The sequence below is a fragment of the Brachyistius frenatus genome, unplaced genomic scaffold (assembly GCF_029030835.1).
Source record: "Brachyistius frenatus isolate BFR_SWC_R1_liver_20210118 unplaced genomic scaffold, ASM2903083v1 Contig_65, whole genome shotgun sequence".
Lineage (NCBI taxonomy): Eukaryota > Metazoa > Chordata > Actinopteri > Embiotocidae > Brachyistius > Brachyistius frenatus.
In genome coordinates, this window is record NW_027210664.1 from 1,092,501 (window position 1) to 1,105,162 (window position 12,662).

Consider the following 12,662-nt stretch of genomic DNA (forward strand, 5'->3'; position numbering starts at 1 on the left):
TTAAAAGACATTGCTAATCTAGTCACACGAAACAGCAATTTATGAGGGGGGAAATGTTCATTTACTCGCAATGAGCATCTATCAATCACGGTGACAGAGGTGTAGACTGGGGAGAGGAAACGGGAGGAATCCAGGGAGGGAGGAAGACACTGGAGAGAGAGTGTGTGCACTGAACTACGCCCCCTGATAGGGAGGGGGAGATGGGAGGGTGGAGGGAGAGGGGAGGGCGGGGGGGGGGGCAGACAGAGAGCGGCTTTAAATAATAACACCCTATTACTAATGTTTCATAAAAAGCAGAAGCCCGGGTGCACAAACAGTATCAATCACAAGTGGCTGGAGGCCTCATTTATGAGCCAAATGAAATCGAGGCGCGACCCCGCCGCCCTCATCGAGGCCGGCAGCCCCGTTCCAACAAAGCCATTTGTGCTCACCTCCAGCTAATTAGTTGGGTAAAGAACAAATTGTACATTTGATTAATGCGGCGGTCACACGGATGCTGGACTGAATCCAGTCCAGAATATTACTCTTGTAACACACGGCGAACTCTTCACACGCTCGTCGTAGAGAGGGATATTATGGCTCCACATGCATATGCATGGTGATGATGGAAACGGCTCTGTGAGTCTCTGAGAGCTCCGTAATTGTGTTTTTTTTTGTGTTTTTTTTTTTTTTTAACTCTGCGGCAAACGAGATGTTGTAAAAAAAAAAAAAAAAAAAAAAATACGATCTATTTTCCTTAAGTGGTGGTTGATGAAGAGACAATGACAAGATGAAAAACAGCCAAGGAGTGAAGCGGCACTTCGGGGACGCATCAGGCGCACTCCTTCAAATCTGAAGAGGAGCGGCGAGCGCGGGAGAGTCGGGCGAGTCGCTCTCGAGGGCTGGAAAACACAACAAAAACTTTACGAGGCTCTCGACGCAAACTTCCCGCGGCCCCTCCGGGATGATCGACGGCGGTTCGAGGATGCTCGCCCCCCCCCCCCCCTTCGGTTCTCCATCTCTGGCTCGGCCCCGTGCCTCTGCTCTGGGCGCGCACTTCAAACAGCCTAATGTCCTATATGTCGCAGCCAACCGGCTGGTCAGGCCACAGCTCTCTGCCAGCCATCTTGCATACTGTACAGCCAAAGCTAATATTCAACAGAGGCGAAGCGTGTGAAAGGCTTACAGTGTGTGTGTGTGTGTGTGTGTGTGTGTGTGTGTGTGTGTGTGTGTGTGTGTGTGTGTGTGTGTGTGTGTGTGTGTGTGTGTGTGTGTGTGTAGGGGATATATGGTGGGGAGAGGGGGTTGTTGTTACTCACATTTCTCGAGCGCATCCATCGCAGCTCCCATTTCCGCCTGTTGGATGCTAGATTAGAAATGTTTTTAAAGAGGAGACAGAGGGGGAGAGACAGAAAAGGCTCTTTAGCATATTCAAAATGTCTCTTTTTAAAAAAAAAAAAAAAATTCTGTCCAAAAAAAATAAAAACAGGCCGAATATTGAGAGGATTATCAGAAGTGCATATAGTTGTTTTGAAAGAGCCCTTTTTGCCGAACAATCGCAGGTAACACAGCGCACGCATTTCTAAAAGGTAAGCCTATCGGTGGCTCGGCGCTGGGCAACCGTGTTTACGCCGGCAATTCGTCCCCCCCCCCCGTATATATTATGGGGTGTGTGATCAGAGCCCGGCAGCCGGGAGCTTAAGTCATGTAAATACAAAAACAGTAAGCTGTCAAAAGATCCTATGGAAGGGACAAACTTATCGCCAGCTTAGAGAGCAAGAAAGAGCGCTTTCAAGTAGGGGGGGGTTTCCACATATGTGTGTGTGTGTGTGTGTGTGTGTGTGTGTGTGTGTGTGTGTGTGTGTGTGTGTGTGTGTGTGTGGTGGGGTGGAGAGGGGATGGGGGGGTAAAAGATGTTTGATGGATTTAGGTTTCATTTCTCGCAGGCTCAGCTGCAGCTTTATCGTCAACCCCTCCAACCCTGAAAAGGCCTTCGCTCACAGATTCACTTTCTCTACTTTAACAAAAGAGGCAACACAAAGGTGTGCAGTCAAACACACACACACACACACACACACACACACACACACACACACACACACACACACACACACACACACACACACACACACACACACACACACACACACACACACATCCCTCGTAGCGGCGTCGCCGCCTCGTCACACACTCTTCCCCAGCACAAAGTGATATTTCCATAACACAATTTACGTCAAATCAATAATGAATCGATTCATTTTCATCCTGCATAATGTCCCTCCCGACTGGAATAGGCCAACAAGAGCTTAATTGCCATAATAAACATCATCAATAAAGCGCAGCCATTATTCTGGAGCCCATTAGCGGTGCATTGAGAACTAGAGCCCACCACCACCACCATCCCGTCTCGTCGTGTCTTATTATTACATGGTAGCTCACCTTGGGCCTTTGCCGCAGCCGATCCGCTCCCCCTTGAAGTAGACGGCGACGGTGTACGTTCGGGCGTGCGACGGCCCGACCGTCTGCAGGGTCCTGTGAACGCAACACGGGGGAAAGAAGGAGGGTTTTAGGACGGAGAAATAATATCACTCGACAGGAAAGAGGCACGAGGACACTCTGGGACACTCTGGGACACTCTGGGACGCTGTCCTTCAGAGGGAATAACAAGAAAAAGAAAAAGGTTCAGTTGGAACACATATAATTCATCTCAAGCAGACGGTTGAGAGCCGCTTTGATTCGCTGGCAGAAGCCATCTGAGGGACGTATAAACAACTTTTTTAAAGCCTCCCAAACTCCCCGCACTCATCTTCAGATACTGAGATCTGTGTTTGGTTAAAATAAATAAATAAATGACACGCTGACAATAAGTCTTTGAGAGGCCCACGAGTCTTGAAGGGTAAATAAAGAAAAGAGCCAAACGAGTCTGCGAAGGATGACGGGAGAATATCAGTCGGCTAATTCACACGTGTACACTCATTTATAAGGAAGGAACAAAAAAATAGAAATCCAGCTGTCAACTTTTGTTTCATTTCTGCGGGGACGTGTGTACAAGACAGTTGTTTGAAATGTTAACATTAGCATAAACATCTCCGACCCAAGCTGTGAGTCACGCTAAATTATTCACGGACAATTTACTTATTTCAGGAGAGCGATCCATTTTTAATGCAATGTGGTCACTTATGACACTCTTATCAATAATTCAGGCTTCCCCCCCTTTCTCACTTACAAACGAGGAAGCACACGTGTGTGCGAGCGCCGAGCAAATAAGATTCTGGCGTTTTTTCTTTTTTTCTTTTAGCCAAATCTCGACAGAGAACGAGAGAGCGCGGCGTCGCTCGGAGTTACCGCGGCGACGAAGTGACGGGGAAAACGGAGACGGAGTGGAAAGGAAAGGAAGTCCGCTGATGGAGGTGTGAGAGGACGAGGAGGGAGTAAAAAAATTTAAAAATAAAAGCATCCCGGGCTGCAGCAGCTAAATGCTAAAAGCAGCTACTTTCTCTGTAGTGTGTGTGTGTGTGTGTGTGTGTGTGTGTGTGTGTGTGTGTGTGTGTGTGTGTGTGTGTGTGCGTGTGTGTGTGTGTGTGTGTGTGTGTGTGTGTGTGTGTGTGTGTGTGTGTGTGTGTGTGTGTGTGTGTGTGTGCGTCCGGCCCCGACGACATGTACAGTAAAGTGATGCTGCTTGATTCTGGACTTCTTTCCGAGTCCTTTCCCGAAAGCCTCTGCGGGTCACCTGGCCGGTCGGTCGGAATAATAAAACAGAGGCGACGCGAAATGACGTTTTGGGAAGAGTCAGTTTCCATGGCGACGAACACGCCACACCACGGCAGCTCTCTGGAAAGCATTCGATCAAACGACACATGGTCCTTGACTTTTTGTTTTTTTTTGTCAAGCGGGAGGTCTCTTCGGGCATGTTTATCTATCACAACAACACGCACCTTTTACGAGCCTCTTCACGGGCCAACGAGAGAGAAAAGGACTCCTAGGAATGAGGTCTGTGCCGTTTAATTTATTCTGGACGTCACGGCGAGGTCACGACGAGGTCACGGCGAACATGTGTTTTTGGTTCGTTTATAACACAAATGTCAAGAGTTTTGAAACTAAAATAACAAAAATAGAACTTAAAACAACAGATGAAAGGATAATTATCTGCAAACTTGAGCACTGCAAAATAATATGTTTGATGATGCCTCAAAAACATTGTTTTGATTCTTAATTAGTAGGTTAAATGCAATTATTTGTGGCAGAAAGTGCTTCATTTTCTTGTGTTTAAAATCTCTGAGTGCTAAATTCAGATGTGACTCTCATGTCAACGTAGCAACACAAACTGAGACAGGAAGTAGTATACTCTACGACAGGAAGTTGCGTATATGATGACAGTTTTCCTAAAATTAGATTTTGAAGAATCGATTCATGGTTGAAATTGGCTGATGAATAAAATGAATTGAAAAACATTTTAAAGAGCTGAAATAAATTAATAAAGCGTTGTTGATTTTTTTTATTTTTTTTTATGGTTCAATTAAATTAAACAGACACTTGAGGACGTCTGGGTAAAAAAAGAAAAGAAAAAAGGTTAAGTCTATTGTGGGGAATAATGACATGAACAGACTATTTCCTGTGGTGTTTAACAGCCAATCAAAGTAGAGCTGATTGATTGTATAGTTTTTGTAGCAGCCAGATAATTTATTTTTTATATAAATATAATATTCCTGCATTGATTGATGGATGGGGCCAAGAAATTATTCCTTTTTTAGTTTATTCGACTTACCCCCCCCAAAAAAAAAAAAAAAAAAAAAATCACTGTATGTTTTGATAAAATGATCCATATGAATACTTCCGGATAATGTTGAATAAAATTAGAAGCAGTGTTGTGCTTCAGCGGTAGCTGTGCTCTTACTTGTACAGCGGGATATCGGGCTCCTTGCCCTCCGTTCTCAGGGTCAAGCAGCACTGCTGCAGCTGAGACTTCGGGTCGTTCCAGTCCTGGTTCAGAATGAACTCCTGCAACACACACAGGAAAAACATAAATAAAATAAATACATCAAATAAAAACCCCACACACATGCAATTAAGCTGCTTTTTTTTTTTTTCACTACTAACTTCTTTTAAAAGAATCAGAAACTCTCTTTTCCTTCCTCACTTATGCTTTTATTTCATTCTCGGCTTTTTACCCCCCCCCCCCCCCCCGTACGTCTTCTTCTGGACTCACTTATTTTGCACTTTCTCTTTCTCTCTTTGACTTCTGGCTTCTCCATCTGTGTCTTTCGCGGCGGGTACAAATCACAGGCTACTTAAGACAAAAGCCAATCCCCGGCCAGAAATAAAGAGCGTCTGGGAGTCTCCCAGGTGTGCAGCCCTGATACATTTCTCTTATCCAGGGGGGACTTCTAAAAGCTCTTCCATTAACGGGTGAAGCAGCCTTGTCATAAAAAGGCAGACTTTTTGAATCCAGAACTGTCTGCTCCTATTAATTTTCTACAAAGAGTGCTTCTGCTTCTGTTGCTCGCGCTTACCCTACTCTCTTCACTTGACTGCCCCCCTCCTCCTCCTCCTCCTCAACCCTCCATCTCTACTGCTCTTGCTTTTCCGTGCTTTAACTTTCTTCTCCTTCCCACTTTTTCCCCTCTCTCTCTCTCTCTAGGGGGGGTGCATCTAACGCTCTCTAGCCTAAAACTGAGAAAATCTTTTTTATAACCCGCCTCTAGTAGGAGATGCAACCCCCCCCTCCCCCTCCCCCTCACTTCTATAGGCTTAATCACAGGATGCGAGCATATATGTCCCTCGTTCTTTTGTTTTTTTGCCTCTCTGTTTCCATCCAAATGGGATGAAGTAGCAGCGCTGTGTTTCTCCAGAAGAAGGCTACATGGGGAGGCGCGCTAGCTGTTTCACAACTTTTTTTTTCTCTTGGAAGTGGAAATGAGGTGCTTTCGCTCTCTCTCTCTCTCTCTCTCTCTCTCTCTCTCTCTCTCTCTCTCTCTCTCTCTCTCTCTCTCTCTCTCTCTCTCTCTCTCTCTCTCTCTCTCTCTCGCAAGCGACCATGATGCAAAAGCACAGCTCCTCCAAGAGCCGGGGATTCTCCCTGGAGAGACTCACCAAGACAGCAATTAGCATGGCATATCAGACCACTGCAGCAGCTTCACAAGGAGAGGTCCAACGCGGTGCGGGTACTCCGACATGAGCCAACCCCCCACCCCCCATGTGTGTGTGTGTGTGTGTGTGTGTGTGTGTGTGTGTGTGTGTGTGTGTGTGTGTGTGTGTGTGTGTGTCCATTTAGGTATGAGAGTGGTGGGGTTTTCATAGTTTGTGTCTTTTCCTCCAGCTGCTTTATTGATGGGAAAATAGCAGCCTTAAAGCTCCTCTATCTAAAATCTGGAGTCGGGGCACTTAAATTATATATAAATATAAAAAATAAAAATGGCCTGTCCTTTCTTTTCACTCACATCTGGGCCCTTCCAAGTTTTCCACTTATTCAACTTTATTCGCAGCCCTCCAGAAGTGGACGCCGGCGACGGGAACCGAGCACTTCTGGGATCGATGGGGGGGAAAAAAACGCTGCTGACGAACATTAACAACCCGCCGACACCGCTGCGATTCCCATTAAAGACGTTTAAAAACAGCGGCCGTGAGCTGCCATTGTTGGAGGCATTGAAGAGCAGCAAAAAAAAAAGAAAAAAAAAAAGCAGCACTCCGGGGCCGCGTGTCGATGCCAGCGCCATTAGGGCCCCGGCCATTAGCTACCTCCCCCTCCTCCTCCTCCTCCTCCTCCTCCTCTTCCTCCTCATCATCATCTCCTCTCTGTCGTATAGGTGCTCGGCTCAGCAGCTCATTGATCAGCTGCGAGTGGATATCGATACGGAGGCTCACCTTCAGCCGCGGGAAGAAGCAGACGTTCATGAAGGTGTGCACGAACTCCAGGTCTTTATCAATGTAGAGGGCTGCGATGAAGGCTGCGAAGAGGAGAAAAGAAACGTATTAAATAAATAAAAAAACTAAGCTTTACTTCCTGCTCCTGAAGTCAACAGAGACCACGAAGCGGATCTCAGCTGTTGGACGTCAACGCAAACAACCGGAAAAAGATGGTCACTGTATCAAACAGGAAATTGGTAAAGCAGAGGCCACGCGGAGTTCACGGAAACATGGCTGTCATATAGGAGATAAAATTGAGAGCAACTGGAGGTCTACGTGAAGAGGGAAAAAAAAAAAAGAAGAAGATTTGAAATGTAAGGTGTCATCTTCATCTCTTTGTTGTTTTTTTCTTCTTCCCTCTCTCCTCCATTAGACGCCAGCGTATTGGAGTATCGGAGGAGGGCCAGCGAGCGGCCTCCTGCCGCTCCGGGGCACGCCGCCTTATATACAGAAAAGCGGCGCGCTCGTCTCTCCTCCCTTATTTTTTCCCCCGAGTCATCAACTCTGCTCCGGCCTCAAACTTCCAGGGGCTGATTTGAAAGGCAAATGATATGAAGCTTCGAGTTGTTTTGTGATTCATGCATTAAGAGTTCGTCCGCTGAACGCTGACCTGAAACGCATTAGTGCTTTTTTTTATTTGTTTTTTTTCTACAGTTGCTTTTTTTTTTTTTTTAAATTATTATTATTATTATTCCACCGGCTCTGAACGGTTTTTATTCCGTATTCCCTTCGTGCCGCGGTCTCCTGTCTGCTCCCTCCGTCGGCCCGATGTGGACCCGCATAAGCGTCTCATTCAATACGTATGAGCTCGGTCCCTTGTGTGACGGAGGGGAGGGGGGGGTAACCGCACTCGCTGCGAATATTAATGCAAAACACTTTTAATTTCTTATTCTGGGCTTCAAATGGAGGAAAAGAAGCAATAAAATTGAAACTTACAAAAAAAAAAAAAAAAATAATGTAATTTGTCTGTAATGAATGCATTAACAAAAGAAGCTGTTTCATATTTGGGCGGTCAAAGATTGAGAGACATTCGTATTATAACTCCCTATGTGCCCATTCGATCCTTATGAGTGCAAGATTTTTGTTGTAAAAAGGTCAAAGGTCACGATGAGTTCACTTCTGTTTCCCGTTGTTGGTAATCAGAATCGATTCTAGTTGTATATTTTGTTTTGATTTCCCGTCTGACGCTGTGCTGCACTCTCGCTGTGTATAAAGCGCTTAAATAAATCAGCCGGTCTTGACTTGAGCGAAGCAGTTCGAGGTCACAACGAACCCGTGACCTCACGGCAGGATGAGCGTGACTTCTAACGGATCGAAGGGGCACCGCGGATTTCTTCTTCACGTGTCAGATAAAAAATAATACAAAAAGAAAGCAAAGAGCTCCACCGAGATCTCTCACAGGCCTCCCACCCACAAAACTCTCCACCTCGCCGTTTCCACCTCGACGAGAGAAGCCCAAACAGGAAGTCCAACACTTTATATTACTACAATGTGTAAATACTGAAACAGATTGTAATCGTAATGGGTCGGCGCCGCCCGCTCGTCACCGCTGCACCTGGAGCACGCCGCTCTCGATTCTTATCGGTATTAATTGTACTTTTCTGCTTCTCTAATCAGTACACAGTAAACAAACTGACTCTGAGTGTGTAAACAGGAGTGAGATTGGTGCTAATCTACTGCTGTTGAAGAACACACTGTATGTTAGCTGTACTTTTCTACTTGAATTTGTTGATGCTTCAGTTATTTCCATTTTCAGGGGCATAGACCAGAGGAGCCAATTCTGAACCATAATGACAACGAACTTAAAATGTTGTGCAGCTAAAAATGAAATAACGAGGTCTGCAGCAGCGCTCTTAAGAGTCCCTATTAAATTAGTGTCCTGCTTCTTCTATGAAGATTTTGTGTGTTCTCTCGCTGTCCTGCAGATGTTATGATGTTAAGTGTCTCCTCTGTGTCCGACTTTGGGCTGCAAAATAATAAAAATGAGCAGACTAAGAGAGTAGTGTTTCGGTGGAGGCGTGGTATTGATATCCTGCTGCTGGTCTCTGTGTAGCTGCAAATTGTGACTTCTCTCCTGCATACCAATTACACTAATTGTTTGAAGGCCTTATTGTGTTTAAATAAATTCAATTAGGCCAGTAGAATAGCAAAAGCTCATCAATATCTATATAAAAAATAAAAACTTCAGCCCCATTTAAAGCCGATGGGAGCATCGTCCAGCGTGTTCGGCAGAGAAGTGACTGTGTTTGACGTCCAACACAAAGGGAAACACAGAAATCAATAGAGCTGCTTCGTTGCTGCCAACTTCAAACTGTTCTGGAGAGAAAGAAAGGAAGTCTACGAAGATGGTCTTTCCCGTCGGTGTCTGGGAGCGAACCGGCGAGCGGCGGACTCACACTCCAACAGGTCGGCCAGAGTTTTGGTCCGCAGAGCCACCGGCCGCTTGGTTTTGTCGTTGGTGATGGCGAACTCCTGCATGCCCAGCTCCTCCGCCACTTTGGCCTGCGTGCGGTTGTTCACCAGCGAACTGCGGAGGAGCTACGAAACAAAACAGAAGTCACGTTAAAAAAAAAAAAAACGGAAAAAGGGAACATGGAATAATTCATCAAAGACAGGAACTGTTATGCAGAGTAAAATGTTTTCGGGGAGGATTGCACGTCGCTTCTCTTAAATATTACATCGTCGCTCGGAGCCGAGCGGATGACAACATGTTTCGAGATGGCCGGAGGTACGTTTTATGTCTCTAAAAGGAAAAACACAAACACGTTAAATATAGCTACAGATGTAGAAAAAGAGCAAATGGACCGCAGGACGACTGTCTGTGATCTGCTCTCCTTTAACGCTCCGCACGCAATCACAGTCGGAGACGCACAAACGCACACCAACACCAGCTGAATGAGCACTTTCCGTTTTTCTTTTTTCTTTCCATATCTCCACTCCACTGGAAGCTTTTACACAGCTGACGTCACGGCTTCTATTTCATCAGAAACATCCGTAAATAAATATCTAACGTCTGTGGGGTTTTTTTTTGTATTAATTTTTTTTAGACAGGTTCACTTCCCCGCAGCCTCGAGCAGTCGGGTCTTCTGAAGAAGAAGCTCACTGATGCTCCAGTTGAGTTGCCGTTTGAACGCTGTCAAAAAAACGGACTCGCAGCGTTGAAAAGTGCGATCATTTGCTTTGTACCTGCGTTACGAGCACGCTTTTTTTTTTTTTTTTCCTCCCCCCAAACACTTGACAGCTTCTGCAAAAAATGTGCTGACAAAGACGTGTTATTGAGAAATAAATAAAAAAAAAACACTGAACAATTTTGTCTCATGACGATACCCATCACACGCAGTACAGTAAACACACAGCCGCCGTGTGGGGCGAGCAGGAGAGTTTATTTGGTGGAAACAAGCGAGAGAGAGAGAAGAAGGGGGTTGAAAACCTGGCTGACACTCAGAGATTGATGGGAAGAAAAAACAAAAACAAAATACAGTTGTGTTATTTCTTTTCAGGTAAACTTGTGTAAAAAGCAGAAAGCAGAGACTGGAGAAGTGTGGAGTGAGTTCATTCCATCTTACGGTTAAATGTCCTTCGTGGTGGTCGGGGAAGTGGATGAAGAGGTACTCGGTGGCCACCAGCTGCATGATGGAGTCTCCCAGGAACTCCATCCTCTGGTTGTGGCCCCTGGATACGAGAGAGGAAACACAAGGTTAGGGAAAGGGTGTGTGTGTGTGTGGGGGGGGGGGGTGATGTGAGGAGGAGGAGGCAGGGATAAAGAGGAAGAGTTTCACATGAGGTCATCCAGCTACACATCACATTGACCGTTTCAGCACTTTTTTAACACACGGACTCAGAGAACTTCTTTTAACCCTCCAACAATCTCTAGAAAAAGGCCAGTGGCTGCAGTGTGATGCTGCAGATCAGCCTCCCGCCCATCAGTGAGAGGCAGGCGGCGTACTGTAACTCCCCACACGGCTTAGAGCGGGGGTGGGGGTGGTGGTGGTGGTGGTGGTGGGGGCATGCAACTGCTGCTGCTGCTGTAATGGTCATTAATTAAACAGAATTATAGATTAGCATTGCAGATGTGGGCTGGTGCTGTGCCAGGCAGGCAGGAAGCGGTGGGGGTGGTGGGTGGGGGTGATGGTGGTGGAGAGGTACATCCAGCAGCAGAGCACACATCCGTCCACGAGCTCTTTGCAGGAGGGGAAGAGTGAAGATGAGAGGGAGCAGTGATGCCGAGGTAGAAGACGAAGAGGAGGTTGGCATCAAAGAGAGAGAAAGGTCAAAGTTTATTGTCCGATTTTTTTTTTTTTTATTTGGAGGGAGAAGAAGGAGGGGAGGGGGGTCTGCCTTTTATGAGCCGCTGCGTATCAGGGCCGAAAGAGATCTGAGGTTAACACTCAGTGAAAACAGCAGTTAGAGCATCTTTATCAGGGCTGCAGCTGTCAAATATTCATATTTTCGATTCGTCTCCATTTTTTGGTTCTGTTGGAAAAGTTTTTAAGCAAATAAATTATGAAAAATGATCAGCAGAACTTAAAAAAAATTTTTTTTTGTCATTGCCCTTCACAACCTGCGAATGCTTTAAATCGCTTTTTTTTTGTTTGTTTGTTTTTACCAAAACAACAGTCGCAATGCTGGAAATTCTTCATTTGCAACAATACAGAACACAAAATATCCCAAAAATCTTTTCACATCAGTTTATCTTTTAAAGAAAAGACAAATGTCCTTTTTACTTCAAAAGTTGAATAGAAAAAGTGGGTTTTAATTAATTTAATGCACATCCAAAAGCTGCAGAGCTGCAGAGGATGAGTAAGAACTTTTTGAGGTCCTGGACAGAGTTTCATTAGGAGTGAAGGGACACTCGCTGCCTGATGCACATTAAAAATAATCACAGAGCTCCTTAATGAAAAGACTCTGCCACAGTTCATGAGAGCGTGAAGAGCCGAGTTTGGGATGAAGAAAGAAGAGGAAGAAGAGGAGGAGGAGGAGGAGGAGGAGGAGGAGGAGGAGGAGAGAACTCCCCGCTCATCCTGGAAGACAAGACGTCGAACGTCTTGATGTGGACGTTCAGGATGCCGGCAGGAAGCAGGTAGAAAGAGAGAGAGAGATTGAAAAGCTGCGCTGAGCTGATTTCAAGTCCAATAGGAGGCAGAGCGAGAGAGAAAGGGGGGTTGGAGGGGAGGGAGAGAGGGGGAGAGGGGGAGATAGAGCGGGTCAGGGAGGAATGCGCTCCGGTGTGAAGCAGCACAAAGAGCCGTCCCTTATTCACTTCGGCGGCGGAGGCACAATGCTGCGGTGAGGTGGTGGAAATTGAAGTAAAAGTGTGGCGCCGAGGTCTTTATTCATCTTTGACTTTGATCTAAAATACCTTTAACGGTCCTTCTGAAGAGGCGGGGAGGGGGTGGGGGGATGGAGGGGGGGCAGCCCGCCCTCAAAGAGGGGCACACTCCATTTTTTATTTTTTTATTATTTAAAAAAAAAAAAAAGCGTTCCTCCTCTCAGCTCCTCTGGAAATAATGTGCTTGTTTCAGATGTGTGTGAATGTGGAAGGTTCAGACGTGTAGTCTGCGACCGGGTTTATTTATTTAATTTTTTTTTGGGGGGGGGGGGTCCTCCGGCATGCAGAGACTGTTTGATCTCAGGTAAAAAGGCAACAAAAAAACTTGCGTGTGATTTCTACCGCATGGAAAGATCAGTGTTAATTCAAAATGGGACGTCGACAGGTGGACGGTTCAGGGTCTCTTCGAACCTTGAAGCAGAAAAATTGTGTTTGAATAAAAGTGTTGTGG

The 12,662-nt window shown here is 45.9% G+C and overlaps 1 protein-coding gene across 1 annotated transcript in view; it reads right to left on the minus strand.

The window, feature by feature from the left end:
* drosha (drosha ribonuclease III) overlaps positions 1–12,662 on the minus strand; it is an 81,992-nt gene that overhangs the window by 8,045 nt on the left and 61,285 nt on the right. Inside the window, 6 exon segments of the mRNA XM_069706798.1 lie at positions 1,299–1,345; positions 2,419–2,511; positions 4,874–4,977; positions 6,841–6,923; positions 9,279–9,420; positions 10,449–10,554. Coding sequence (XP_069562899.1) covers positions 1,299–1,345; positions 2,419–2,511; positions 4,874–4,977; positions 6,841–6,923; positions 9,279–9,420; positions 10,449–10,554 — 575 coding nt within the window.